General features: G+C 36.1%; 1 protein-coding gene across 3 annotated transcripts in view; it reads right to left on the bottom strand.

Moving 5' to 3' along the window:
- Positions 1 to 586: 586 nt before the first annotated feature.
- LOC105204147 (calcium-dependent secretion activator) overlaps positions 587 to 15,654 on the bottom strand; it is a 38,645-nt gene continuing 23,577 nt past the window's right edge. For 2 of the 3 annotated variants that reach the window (XM_039449941.1, XM_039449942.1), the window contains exons 6-15: positions 15,113 to 15,577; positions 14,237 to 14,596; positions 12,582 to 12,824; positions 11,332 to 11,647; positions 9,955 to 10,111; positions 9,361 to 9,812; positions 8,563 to 8,721; positions 8,336 to 8,452; positions 7,803 to 8,041; positions 587 to 6,780 (exon numbers count right to left, since the gene is read on the bottom strand). In XM_039449941.1, the coding sequence (XP_039305875.1) occupies positions 6,582 to 6,780; positions 7,803 to 8,041; positions 8,336 to 8,452; positions 8,563 to 8,721; positions 9,361 to 9,812; positions 9,955 to 10,111; positions 11,332 to 11,647; positions 12,582 to 12,824; positions 14,237 to 14,596; positions 15,113 to 15,577 (2,707 nt within the window). In that variant the 3' untranslated portion in view covers positions 587 to 6,581. The remainder of the gene's footprint in view (positions 6,781 to 7,802; positions 8,042 to 8,335; positions 8,453 to 8,562; positions 8,722 to 9,360; positions 9,813 to 9,954; positions 10,112 to 11,331; positions 11,648 to 12,581; positions 12,825 to 14,236; positions 14,597 to 15,112; positions 15,578 to 15,654) is intronic. The other variant, XM_026141104.2, reaches the window with a different exon arrangement.

Genomic DNA, 15,654 nt, shown 5'->3' on the forward strand with positions numbered 1-15,654 from the left:
GATATTATGATAGCGTACGAATATTCGAATGATGTGAATATTCTAGAATACCCATATGATATCTTGTATCGTTAGGGATGCATTCAAATAGAATTAGTGGAAATACATTCATCGTCAATAATTTTAGTGTTAAGATACTGTTGCAGCAGCTGAAAGCTGGACGATTCAAGCTGAATGAGATGTCGCGAGAGAAGCGTGAAATATGAAGTCTATCGAACACGCGCGCAATGAACACGAAAGTATGAGACGCTACATGACATGTTTTCATTTTACAACGTATACTTTATTAGTTGCAATTACATGTATGCGTTTTGCATTGTCTTGCCCCACATGCAAATTACTTACACAAATATTCCACAAAAGGAAAAAATGAAAAGAACGTACCGACGTTTTCGCATAGCCTCTCTCTCTGCGCGGCGAAATATGTATATATATATGTATATATGTATATATATATATGTATATATATATATATATATATATATATATATATATATATATATAGTGTATATGCGTGAGTCCATAAGAAATACTTAATCGCTACGAGACATTCATAATCTACGTTGTCATGATCATGGTCGATGTCGCATTTAAGCACTGATCGATCGATTGTTTTTTTTTTCTTTTGTTTCTTTCTCCTTTTCTTCTTCTTCTTCTTTTACTCCTCTTCATGCGATGTGTAACACTAATCTAGATCACAGTCGTTTCCGCTTTGCAGTCGAGTAAAGAGATGCGATTGATGCTCCGATGAGTGAGGGTGAATGAAAGGGGGAAAGAGAGAAAGAGAGACAGAGAGAGAGAAAGAGCATGCGTGTATGTGTGTGTGAGAGAGAGAATAAGACAGGCGGTGATTATCATTCATTCGTTATTCCGATTAAGCAAGCGATCTTTCCCTTTTCGTTCCTCTTCTCTTTTTCCTCGCGGGCTCGGAGATTGGCGGGACGATGAAAATTTGAAGTTGCGCGTGTCGCTTTATTTACAATGAAACTCGTGCTTCTTTTTTAATCTTTCCATTTCTTGCCTCCCTCTGCGAGAACGAAACTGAGAAGGATTCGATCTCTCTGTTTAGAATACTCGAAACGGAGCGGGGAAAGAGGGATGAAAAATGAAATTCTCTTCTTCATTCCTTTCCACATTTCTTTCCCTGCATGGTATCAATTTATTATAAATCGAGATCGAATCCAATTTCTAACTTCGTCTTCTCCTTACAAGATTTTTCCCCTTTCGACCGTTCTTCTCTTACAATGACGATACTACGATGAGGATGCTGCGTGTTACATGCGTATGTAAATTATGCCATTATTTACAGAAAATGCGCACATTCACACCACGTTTACCCTCCGCTCTAGACCTTACTATATGTGGGCGACAAACGATGAGAGCGAGTGATTTCGGTTCTCTTTTCTTTTCTTATCTTATCGTCGTGAAAGACACATGACGGGATGATACCGATAGAATGCCGATCAAATCGAGCCGATTATTGAGAAGGAAATTAAAAAGAGCGTCGGGATATGTATTGTTTTTTTTTTCTGTACTTGTTTTGCTTTTTTTTGTCGGAATTTTTATTAACGAGAGAACAATAGTTGAGTAAAAGTTAAATCGACTAGAACACTGGCTAGAGTAAAAAGACCATCTCTTCAAGTAAAGTCACAGTTTTAACGCAAAACGGAGAAAAGATGTAGGTAGAGAAGGGAAAAAAAGAAGAAGAGAAAGAGTAAGTGAAGCAAGGGGAGAAAAACTGATGGAAAGCAAGATGGGAAAGAGACAAAGAACAAAAAGGAAAGAAAGGCAAAGAGACAAGTGGAGAGAGCTGACGACAGAAGTGATCGTCGTATCGAAGTTCGACCGGTGTGAAGAATTAATATTGACGGAGCAGCAAAACAGAGATGGACAGATCGACAGACAAAATTGATAGTCAGATAAATAGGTAGACAGACAGATAGACAGATAGACAGAAAAAGTAGAGAGAGAGAGAGAGAGAGATCATTTCGTAACTGTCCTAATCTAATTAGTAGAGTATAGGAGAATTACCAATAGTAAGAATAACCACGATAATCATAATAATTCTAACGTCATTAGCATCGATAAGTATAGTATAGTAATTTAGCTTCTTTTTCTTTTTACTTTTTGATAACGTTCCAAATTCACCGCGCTTCGTTTTCTTTCTCCTACTTTCGCCTCTCTTTTGAGCTTAAAAACGAGTCTCGCTCGCGCGCCTAGCCTTTCGCACTCGTAAAATCTCATCACATTCGCGACGGCAATTATCGTGTTACGGTGTGTGTGTAAGGCCGCGTTTACTTAATCGATATCAATATACATCGTCGCGACGGTAAGACGTGCAATTACATCACGCTTCGCTGATCGCAGTGATGCCAGTGGCGAAACATTCAAGCAGCTGTAACTACGCGCTCATCAGGCTTCTGAATCATCCTCTGGTAAATTTTCTCTAATATTATGTGTCTCTTCTTCCAGCAAACGCGCAATGTTGTAATCTTCAACATTGAATGTGAGACGAACGAGTTTAAATTAGTATTTTGGTAAAGACCGGCTTTAGCCAAACTTGAATTACGCTATCTGTCCAGTTATCAAAAATTATCTCGCCAATTTTCAACGACTTGAATAAAAATATAATGAGAGTCTGTTTTCAGTTTAGATTTGTTTGAGGAAACTTATTCGACTTAACACGACGAGGAATAATTCTAAAGCGTGACAGAGGCATTTTTTTCTTCAGGCACCATTGTTGCACTCCGCGCATTCTCGATTTTGAAAAAAATATACTAATCAAACCGAAAGTCGAGTGCAAAAACGTAGCTTTGATTTACCACGTCGTACGCGTTTTCCTTTTACCATGGGATTCACCGAACATACGTAACAATATAGAGATTAAAAGAATCCGTATACGGAGTAACAATTATCTCATCCATTAGTTAGCGAACTAACATGCACTTGTCAAATTCCGACGAGAAAAAGGGAAAGAGAGAGATAGATAGAGATAGATAGATAGATAGAGAGAGAGTGAGTGAGAGAAAGACAGAGAAAGGATAGGAAGATTGAAAGAGAATAAGGGAGCTCGCTTTTCGTCGCCCTACTCTGTAAACGTGCGATGCATCAAAAAATATTCTGTCAAGTTCGAAAGTCGACGATGAAAAGCATAACATCGTCCCTAAGAATTTGGCCCACGCCGAATTCGGACTGTCGAGCCATGCGAATCTCTTCGAATGCGATCTCTTGCTCTTGCAACGCGAGCGCGTGACAAAACGGATCCTTTTTAAAATCCGTCGGATTCCCGCGCTCCGCTCTCGCGCGAGCTCTCTCTCTTTTTTTTATGTATCATATAAAAAATTTACTCTTTCCCGTTTCGCCACCGCTAAGGTATGTACAAACGAATGGTAAATCCCTCGCCTCGCGTTCGCGCGACTGCTAACATTTTTTTTTTTTTTTTGTAGTGTATTTCTTCTCTTCCGCCTCTTGTACGTTTAATTTTACTGCCTTACTCGCCGAAGTAGGGTGAAAAATGTGTCCGTCGCTAACCAGGCAGTGAAAAATCGATATTAAACAAATAAATATTGGCATAATCTATATTTGTGTCTTAAATGTAGTTCCTTATATGTATCTTTTATGTGAGCCATATGAATTGTTCGAATTTAATCTGCGGGAAAATAAAGAAGCTTGCACGTTTTATCCGAAATATAAGCTTCGATTATAAATTAACTATTCTTATTGAATTGAGTATATTACTTTGTCGCATCTTACAATTCGTCGCTCTAAAATTAAATTTACGTAAATAGCGGCATGCTTCTTAGGACTTGAGGTAGACAGAGAAAGCTCGAAGAGCTCGATATGAATACGATTTTATTAGGATTTGTCTCGCGCGTTGCTTTGAAAAGAGGAAATGCGTAGAAATTAATTAATCTCATAGACAAGATGCTGCAACACAAAACATAGCAAGGATTTCTTCGGGGTGGGGGGAGGGGACGTACATTTTTCATCCTGCTTCGTTGTTATACTTTCGCGTTTGATGCACTTTCAAGAGTTTATATCAAGCTGAATAAAAATATTCATTGATATACGAACGTTATATCGTGAGGTTTTGAAAATATATATGTTTCTCATAATCGAGAGACAAGGCTTTCTTGCAATGTAAACCTACATAACACTTGCTTTTTTTCACAGGACGTTAGTAGTATCGACGTTAGTTATCGACGACGATAACGAGAAAAAAAAAAAAAATCTAAAAAGGATATATTCCTTCCACGTCGCGATTGGAGCAAAATCGCAAGCGTTTCAATGCCGGATAATATTCGTTCTCGGTTTCAAGAATCACTCTCAATAGTGACTCTCGACGGTAAACGCCTGTAGTAAACACGTTTGAGAATTGCCCCCAGGTCTGCGATCATTTCAGAAAGTTTCACGTGCATCAAGAGTTACTGTTAAGAATGAAAAATTGTCAAGCGACTTCACAATGTGTGTTCGGTGCATACTGAAGAATTTTCAACACTCCGCAGGATATTAATATAGTCCTCGTACGATTTTTATGAAAGTAACCTCTCTCTTATCATCAAATAACGTTAAAATGGGGATTTTAACGGTATTCGTCAATAAACAAAGAATCCTCTGATTAATCTCTGAAAGCGCGACTCTCGCTAGAAAAGCTCCTCGCCTGCTCGTGTTCATTTTCTGATCGCAAATAAAGAATCGCGATTCATATTATAAATATAAATATAGACGATACGCTAGTATATAACAATATTAAGTACAGATTTGTATAACGTAACTTAGCTATAAGGTAGCCGTAAATTAGCGTAAATGTAACACAGATAAAATGTAACGTGCTATTACGCTCACTGTTTCTGATGGCTATCGGCGACCATTCGATCGCGACTAACCAGCATGCTTAAATCTCTCTGCGTGCGGTGCTTAATAATTATAGTACCATTGGAAAGAAACCACATAAGATAGAGATGCATGTAATCTTAAACACTGAAATATTATTATTTATTGCCGTTTGAGAGACTATTATCGATTACTCGTGGAAATTATACATTAAACTCATTTATCACTGATCACAACCTGATCTTGAATCTTACGTTACGATGTGTACGAATAATATCAACTATATCAATTTTTGTACAAAGTGCTACACAAATAAATATTTAAGGCCACAAAAAATATTTAAGACACGGGACACGAAAATTTGCAACGGATACTTCATCAATTACTAGTAGTATAAGTGAGAAGCCTTGTTTATAACTGCTTTATTGTGAATTTTAGTTCAATTACAGTTCCTCAAAACATTTTCTTGAGAAACTTCGCAAGAATTTTCGTTCAATTGAAATGAAATTTTCGATGGAAGGTAATCGAAATTCTTGCGATAATAAAATTTGGTTCTAGATTCGCCGTAAAAGAAATATTTCCCGATGAGTCCTTCCCACCTCGTACATTTTATTTTGTGTTACAAAACACCATCTTTTTCCTGTTCCCCTGTCTCGCGACAAATTTTTGCGATAATACGAGAGATATATCTTCCGTTCGAGTATCCGGCGAATGGTCGTCCAACAGATAACAGCGATCGTATATAACAGCATTGCCTCGTTGGTTGCAAAATGAATTCGATAAGCAGCTTCGTCAGTCGCGGTTCCCCCTTCCGCCTCGATCGATTTCCCATTTCTGTTCCGGGAGATTTTCCGCGATTTTCTACTGTCGCGGTTCCACGTTCTATATCCAAGTAACGTTGCAATCGACCCGAGAATCTTTTCCAGCCTACGCGAAGTACCGTGTCCGTGCTCTTCTCCTCCGACAACTAAATCCGCGTAAAAACAACTCGCGGTATACACAGACTAGAATAGGAAAAATCTGCATTCTGTGCTCTGACAATTCAGCTAATATATATTATAACGACGCTAGCCTGGCGCATACAGGCCACGACAGAATGTATGAATATCTCATAATTACACGTTGCGTTATGCATGTATGTACGTTTATATACATATACTTTTGTAATATGATATTAGATATCTACGCGTTTACTCTGGTCTATATCGTACGTGTTCTCGCATAATCAGCCTTTCCGAATATATCTCGACTATGTTTTCGCTATTACCTGAGATCAAACATAAACGATTAATTAAAACGAGCCCACAACGAGTTCGCGTAATTTTCAACGCGTGTGATGTTATATAATATGCGTTATTTTTCTTTCAAATTCGAAAGCTATGACTAAGTAAACGTAAGTGTACGTCAACAATTAGCTCTTTGATCGTGGTTAATCAATAAGTTAATCAATAATTTTGGGATTCCGCGCGTATTGAACGTCGCGGTGAAACGGTCGGAAGTCTCTCTCAAAGAGGAAATTCCCGCAATGAAACCGAAACGATCTGCTAGACGATGAAAGCCAAACTGATCCGATCGATTGCATCGTTTAATCATACCATTCGTTTATATGGACAAAACTCTAGATCATCGTACTGCCTATAGGGTACTGTCTACGCCTTTAGAAGTCATCTCGTTCGCATCCCCTTATTTAGACGAAGGAACGTACTAGTCGAATGTAAGGTTTACTGGCAGAGTGCTAGAAACAATAACTAGAACCAATTGCTGGCTGAGCCGAATTTTGTAGAAAGACCGCCAATGCCCTTGCCGAACATGCTACCGACTTTTCCAACAACATTCGAGGTGACGTTACTCAAATTGGCCACGTAATTCGCGTCTTCCGTCTCAACGATCGTCACTTTTGTCTTAGGTCTCTCCACCTCGTCGTCATTGCCATTCTCCGAAAGCCCTCTGCAATGCAAGAAAAAAAAATATTAATTAATTTTTCTCCAGCGTGTTGCGACAAAACAGTAATAGTAATAGTAATAATAATTAGTTTATTGAAACAAACTTTCTTGGTTTCTTTTTTCAAGGTATGCTCTCTCCAATGAAAAAATTTTTCTGAAAGTTTGCGAAAATTTGCTGAAAGTGGTACTTCAACGAAGTTGCTAAAATTTTGTTGCAATTTCACTAAAAACAATTTTTCCAGCAAAAGTAATTCAAAAAGTCATTGAAAATAAGCTAAAATTTCTCTGTAAATTTCTTAAAAAAGTTTTCCAAAAATTTGTTAAAATTTCTTTAGAAATTTAATAAAAATTTTTTGATATTTTAAAAAATGATTTTCATTTAAATTGTTGAATAGTCACTAAAAATTTTGTGAAATTGAACTAAATTTTTTTTGAAAATTGTTTGAAAAATTTATTGAATTTTTTTGAAAATATATTATTTATCTAACATTTTGCTAAAAATATTGTAAAATTATTAAAATATAAGGAAATTAAAAATCGCGATGATTGTTCAACCGCGAGCAGTATGCGACCGGTAAACACGGGAGTTTTATGTCTTGTATTTAAAAATGTTACAGGATAAAATATAAAGGTTGCAGCATTATGATTCTTCACTTTTGCTTTAACAAAAGTAACACAAAAGAATTTCATTCCATTAAATAATTTTTTGAAAGCGATTGGACTTTAAAGTGAAAGAAAATAAGACAATTTAAAATTTATATTATAAAATTTTGATTATATGTTATCACCAAATGCTTTCATCGAATTTTTATCAATTTTGATAAAAATATTTATAAAAAAATTGTATTAAATTTAAATAAATTTTGTTGAAATTATATTGAAATTTTTACTAAAGAATATTTGTTAAAAAACGTAGAACAGTTTTTAAAGATTATCAGTGAAATTTCAACTAATTTTGAGGCAAAATTTTTTCACCAGAACTCCAGATATGCAACTTTGTTGAATGTTAGAGATTAAAGATCTTACTCTTCATTCTGAGCGCTCATGGTTAAGGCACAAGTTGCTTCTTCCGTCTTCATCCTCTTGTCTATAGTCTGATATGTCTTCGTGTTGAGTTTCTCCTCCATGACACCCTGGAGCTCAAAGTCCGAATAGATCTTCTTTACGATATGAGCTAGGCAGGTACATTGATACAAATGCAGGCTATGATCGAGTCTCTCGGACAACCAGTTACATAGCATTTGTATCTGCGCCGTGTACCATTGCTGCAAACGTAAATCAAAGTGATTCGACGAAATCTATCCCGACAATGCAAACGTATTAAAACCGCTCCAATTTCTCTCTAAGATTTACAATTGTAATTGGAGACCTTTTCGCGATCCAATGCTAAGACACTTAGGTCCGTAAAACCGTAAGACTGATTAGAAATTGATAAAAACGAGCGATGCAATTACAAGAGCAGTGGAGTAACAATTTTAGCGCTAAGCATGAGAACGAAGAACCTCGAGTTCTAATCCTTTAATTTTTTCGTCACTTACACAATTTAAATCGACACTTACCTCGAAGAAAGTCAAAATCCACAATTCATCGAGGACTTTGCTGCGAATCTGATCTATACAGTTTCTCATAAAGTTTACATAGGCTTGTCCCATTTCCTTCCCGCTTCCTGATACCTTCTAAAAAACAAATCATGAGCCGTAAGTTAAAAGTATTTTAATAATACTCTATTGTTGTTCTCGTGACATCTTGCTCCCTCGCTAAATTTATCATTGAACGAAACGAATACCGTAAGACTGAGAATGGAGCCGATGAGGGAACCCTCATCGTAACGAGACAGCTTAGACAGCGTCGCTTCCAATACAGTTATAAGTTTGTTAATCATTCCTTGATTCATTCCCGCTGAAATCTTTTCAATCATGTCGTCGATCTTGGCGTGACACTGATGCTAGAAACACGTACATTAACAATAGCAACATGTAAAACTGTTAAACAATTTACTTTACAACAATATCATTGCTTATAATGTGGAAACATTATTTTATCAACATTCTTTAAATAATATTATTATTCTAGACTATATTATAATACAAATCCGTATTCTCAACATTTTCTATTCTTATCTCTAACAGCACAAGATATCGTACGAATATTCTAGAATATTCTAGATATTCTACGAACATTCGCACAATATCGTGATATCGTGCGTATATTTGTAAAATATCACAATATTCGTTCGATATCTTGTGCTGGTAGGGATATTAAGTAAGTATATCTTTAAAATAAAATGTCTTGACGTAAGTATCTTTTTTTTTGCTTATATAATCTTTTAAAATCTTTAATTAATAAATTTATGGAAAATTTTTAAGAATTATGAAATTTTTTTATCAACGTACATATATTAAATATGCAACGAGAATACAAAGTAATATAAAAATTTTATCTAAACTCGATTAAATCAACATAACTTTCATGGATTTTACAAAATTATATGTCGACGTTAAAATTATTTTGCGAATGAAAGTGCGAAATGTTACATTGCGTTCTTCGATGATGTTCCCGACGATCAGCTACCAAATGAACTTACCACATCGATACCATCGACAGTACAAAGCTTAAAACTCTGATTCTTGGCGTCCAGAATAACGTTCACCATAGTGCACATTTCCGACGGTAGAATATAATCTGTAGAGATAAAGGTCACGCCTTTCTTAAGCCACTGCTGGAAGGCCGCGTCGGTCCTCTGAATGCACGACTCTGTCAACTCGCATGCCATAAGTTTTAGTCTCTGTTCGAGATGCTGCCTGAACTCATGATCGGGCCAGTGCAAACCGCCGATGAACGATTGCAACGCGTCCAACTTCCAGAAGAGCTCCTCCGATGTCGCGCAACCGTTTCCCTGGATCTCCCATCGTTCCTTCTCAAAGCCTTTATAAATCGCCGAAGCGATCGACGATTCCATAAGGTCAACGTAACGCACTACCAACGGCGCGAACGTGTCGCGTAGATGCTGATGGAATCTTCCGTTCTTCAAATTGTCTACATGCAAATGAAATTTTGCCACCGTCTATAGAATCTTTACGTCTAATCTTAAAACATATCTCCGACACTTAATTAAGATAAGACAAGATAATTGAATTAATTTCCGTCAATCGTAATGTTGGGAGAATTAAAAACTCACCGTCAGTCCTGAGATAATCATTCAATACCTGGAACAGCTGAAAGCTGTCCCACGTGTCTGGCAGTTGTTCTGCGAGTACTTTATCCATATCAACGGCAAATAGCGACCAGAAGATCTCGGCGTGCTCCACCATAAGATCGCTAAACCAAGCGAACGCCTGCGGTACAGTGTAGTAGGAGCGGATCGTGAAAATATTGGACATCGCACATATACGGTGGGCACGTTTCCTTTAGCTCGGGATGATGGGGACGCCACCCTGAGCACGGGGCCCTCGAGTACCCAGAAGACACTACTTCTACTTCATAATGTGCGTGAGAACGGTCGTAAAACTCGGGAATTGCTAAGCGACAAGCGTTTGCTGCATCTAAGATCTCAACGTGATTATCGACTCGAGCGAAACGTCGATGGAGATACCGCGATCGAGTGTTGCCGAGACATCTCTCACTTGCGGAAGATATCTGGTGAGAAGTGAAAGTGAAACTAAATTTAAACTAAACGCAGCAACGTGTGGAGAGTGCTAGGATAGACGCAGCAATGAATTATTCAATTCCCCTGCTAAATAAAAGTATTATTTTCGACGCGTATAATATTCTAATAATGGAAATGATTATTGATCGGCCACTGACTATTAATCGCACTTCAATCTATAACTACGTAATAATAAGAAATGATTTTTGAGCTCTTGGAAGAATTATAAGATATTAAAATGTTTTATTTCCACCTTCATTTTTTAGATACTTAAAAAATGTTTCAGTTTTGAACAACGTTCAGATTTAAAACATTAAAATATTTAAGATTGAAATCTTTCGACGGCTCTTTAAACGTTTTAATATTTTTAATTTAAACCCCGTTTACTATTAAAACATTTTTAAGCATTTGAAAAACGGAGAAATGAAGCAGTTTAATATCTTAAAGTTAAACTTCTTTTTTGATAGTACGATAGCTACTTTATACGCGCGAAAGTAAGGGTGACTCGAACGTTTGATCTTTGATGCATCCATCCATTTATTGTCCTGTGATGTGTATATACATGATGTGTATGCAAACTGGAAAATTATAACAACATAAAAAGATTAAGTGTTGCTGTTATCTTTTCGCAAGAAAGTGAACGTCTCTCAGTTGCGACAGGATATCTCACGACGTCCGCGTAATTCGACGATTGTTCTACGTGAAAAGCGACTTTCGCGGTGGTAATAGAAGCTTTCTATGCGATTGTCTACGCGAGCCAATTGTCTACGACGACGAAATGGGCGACGGACGCGCGCTTTGTCTTCTGAGGAGGTGGCGGACCCTTACCTAAGTCCGTGTTTCAAGGCATGCTAACCCTCTCTCTCGAGAGCCCCAAGAATCGACACTCAGTTCTAAAAACCCAACTAATACCTCCGAATAATATTCTTCATTTTGCTGGAGCAGATCGACGCACAATTCGGCGAGGTGTATGAGATCCTCCAGCTTTTTATTGGGAGGCACGTTCATATCGCCGCTCAGATCGTCTTCGATCTTCGCTTCGGCGGATAATTTTGTGTAATTTACCAGCGCCGCCGTTTCTAAGCACTTCTTTATCAGAGCTTTCACCTCCTCGTGCGGCACGGGCGTTACGCTGTCCTTCATGAGAACGGGTTCCAACAGGGATAATGCCCCTTTCAATGCGTTACCGGACGCTGTATCCGGACGCCCGAATGGAAAACTGTACCTGTTGCGAGAAGGGACACAATTGATGTTTGATCGGACATAACTTCTGGGAAATTATTTTTGGATTAGCAATTAGTCTACTTTTAATAGGTTTTCTGTTGCGATAACTATTATAACAGCAAGTCTACAAATTAATGTCTTATAAAATAAAGACGTATATATTATTATAAAAATTATTTAAGAAAAATATCACTAAAAAAATTTGGTAATTTTGAAAAAAAGTGAATCTTGTTGAGAAAAAAGTACACAGTTGGAAAAATTGTGTTGAACTCAATATAAATTACATGGTCCACTCAAAATTTTGTGTTTAACATAATATAATAATTTAACATAACCTGGATGTGTTAAATAATAACATTAATATTGCGTTAATATTTCAACAAAAAAGAAATACAATCTTGACTCGTAATTTGAAGTTATTTGTGTGTACAATTAACATATCTTTTATGATAAAAGTAACAGAAGAATAATAAAAAAAGTATGGTACAGTTATCTCCATTCCTGTTATAGCAAAACATTAATACTCTTTTTATATAAGTGTTAACAGATACAAAATGTAAAATTATAAAGTGATTTAAAAAATATGTTAAAATAATACAATTTGCACGCATTTAATAAGTACGTTCAAATTGTGTTATTTAATATATTTTTTAAATCACTTTCACAATTCTACATTTTATATCTGTTAAATTCAGTTAACGTAGCGGACATGTGTTAAATTTACACATGAATATGTTTAATACTTAATACAAAAACTTTAACCAGCAGATTTTTTCACAAAAATACGCAAATTTTCCAACAATGTAATTTTAAGGTACATGTGCGTCATGAAAAAATAATTTGCAGAACTAAATATTAAAAACATAAATAATTCTTTCTAACAATTATTTTTTTTTTACATCAATTATAGTTTATAAGAGATTAGAATTGCTTACCTAAAGTTAGTGATTTGGTTCTCGAGAACCTGTCTAAGTCGATCCTTAATCTCCTGAAATTTATTTTTCTCCTCATGGGTAATCGAGTGATAGTCATCGGACGCCTTTTTACCAAAAATATGATTGGAAGAGAAGGCGAAACTATAGTGTAGCACATGCGGATCTATCATAATCCCACGATCTATTCTGTCCAACAGATCGTTAAGAAAACAGAGATGCCGAAAGCACAGGCTCACCCCGTATCTATTGTCAGAAGAGTGATGCTCAAGTTCAACACACACATTTCAAATAAAAAAAAATAAAAAAGAAGAAATTAGTCGTAATAAATTTCTAAATTTATAACTTTTTCAATATCTCGTTTTAATCTATGTTTATAAAAACGTAACTCGTAATTTTAAAAACGTAATTTATTACTGTTACTCATTACTAATTTTAAAAAGTAACGCGTTACTGTTATTTAGAAAGTATCAACTCTTTGGTTACTTTTTCATAATACTAAAATAAGAGAAATTATAATTTAAAATTATACCGTTTAAAAGGCAATATTAAAACTCAGTTCCAATCTATATATAGCACATTTTTCATTATATTACATTTATTTAACAATTGTTTTATTCTTTATTTTAATTTCTTCATTTTCTATAGTATATATATATCTTTACAGAAATTTAAATTTTAATTAAAAATGCGCAAATTTTATTAATAATTTTTATTAAACATTGCTTTTAAACATTACTATCGTTATTAATGCATTCTAATATTTACTGTCAGTACTGAAAATCTGTAATTTACATTACATACACTACAGCATTGACAATAATGGCAATGAGTACTGAAAAGCAGTTTAAAATAAAATATAAAATATTTTTCACTATTTAATTTTATTTAAATATAAAATATAAAAATAAATGAAATTTATAATTGCATTTATTGCATGCAACCATTGATCTAACACACCGATTGTATAATATTTGCACTGAAGAGATGTCCAATTATCTTGTTCCTATTCAATAGGAATTAGAAATTAAAATAATGTTAAAGGTAACGGCTAAATATTCATTATCGTTATCGTACAAATGTAACAATGTTAATGGTATAATAAAGGAAAGTAACGATCGTTATCAAAAATGTAACGGTAAAGATAACGCGTTACTTTCCAACTCTGTATTTATGAGATATATACACTGAGAAAAATGATCTGATTATATTAACAAAACTTATTTGAATGAGTGATTCTGATGAAACCAAGCAGATTTTTTGATTATTATAACAAGATTCTGGTTAGTATAACCAGAACGTTTGATAGATTTTACTATAATCTGGTAATTTCTACAAGATTTTTGATTAGTTTGTTTTAGAACATACTCGTCGAGTCTAACAAAATTCCTATTAAAACTTTTTTTTCATCATATTTATATACATATACATATATCTATGACACATATGTATATCTTTAAAACTAAAACATTTTAATATTTAAAATTAAATACTTCTTTTATGAGTATTTTACACGTAAATCTATTTTCCTTTAAATATACATATTTTTTCTTATTTTAATTTAAACATTTAAAAAACAAAAACAAAAATAAAGCATTTTAATATCCTAAAATTAAATACTTCTCTTAAGTGAAGTTGACGAGGACGAGATTTATTACCTGGCACAATATTCATCCAGCACGAAAATTTGACCAGGCGAAAGACTGCCGAGCGAGCAGTAAGGATCGTTCAGTCTGTAGTCCAGAATCAAGGTCTGCAGGTACTTGAATAAAACGTGATGGTCGAACTTGCACGGATCTGCGCTGATATAGTCCTCCATACCGTGCTTCTTCGCGCGATCAGCGTCACCCTGAATTTTACTGATGGTTGAATTTTTGTCAGCTACCGAAACCGGCGGAGTGGGCTTGTGCGATTGGCCGGTTGCCCGATACATCGCCATCACCCACAAGTGACATTCGTTCTCGTCGTCCGAGGCGTATACTATATTGTCGCCTTCGCGCACAGCGTTGAAGAAATACCTGTCGAATACACGCGACACGTGATTGCGAATTGTGCGATTAGCACGCACGATCTTCACCTGTCAGCTGTGAAATATCTTATTCAATCACGTTTAAACAAAATGAAATGTGAAAATTAATGTTCAAGTCGAATTAATCGTAAGCTAATTGCTTCTCAAAGTATTACCCACACGGCACACCTGACCTCCCAAAGACGTTCTGATTACGAACGTCCTAGGAGGTCTGTGCCGCGTGAGTGAATACTAATGAACTTTTTACCAGAATCAACTTGGATAAAAAGTTTTGTGCTTTAGAATTATGTGAAACATTTAATAGCGTGGGATAATAAAACGAATTTAATTAAATCTCTATTGCTAAAAGCAGAAATTGTCTTAATAAAAATTGGATAATTAATAGTTGATAACATGACGAACAATTGCAACAGACAATTATACTAATTTTGTGCGACTCTACGAGCATGCTGTTGCAGCAGGGATTAGGTATTTCTCGCTCTTTCGGCGAGGGAGGAAAATTTACCTTCCTCCTTCCAAATCCATGCCGACCATGAGATTAGCAGAACCGGCCTCGATATAGTCCACTGTAAAGCCATCGAGCTGCATCATTTCCGACGGCTCGCTTTTCTTTTCTTTATATGAGCACATCGCAAATGTGTACTGCGAGACTTGGACCAACACAAAGTACCGTTTCTTCCACTTTTTCCATACGGACTTGCCAATCGCGTAAAGATAGCCGCAATGCTTCATGTTAAGCGGCTTGTCCATGCGGCAGGCGATCTTCATACGCAGATCCTGATCGGGGCAGTTCTTGGGCACGGTCATGCGATGCCACTCGGGCACTTTGCACGACAGTGGGGTGGGCCGCAAGATCACCTTGCCCAGCTCCTTGTCATCAAGCGCGAGCATCGCCGGATTCTCAGTGTACAGTCTGACCTTGACCACTGGTAGAGGGTGCATTGTTGTGAAGTCACCCTGAGTGTCCCACCTATAAAGAGGACCCGTGGACGAGAATGATGCGGTCGGCTCTGACCTTCCGTCGGATATATCGCGATCGGGATCGGG

Source organism: Solenopsis invicta, chromosome 5 (genome assembly GCF_016802725.1).
Source record: "Solenopsis invicta isolate M01_SB chromosome 5, UNIL_Sinv_3.0, whole genome shotgun sequence".
Taxonomy (NCBI): domain Eukaryota; kingdom Metazoa; phylum Arthropoda; class Insecta; order Hymenoptera; family Formicidae; genus Solenopsis; species Solenopsis invicta.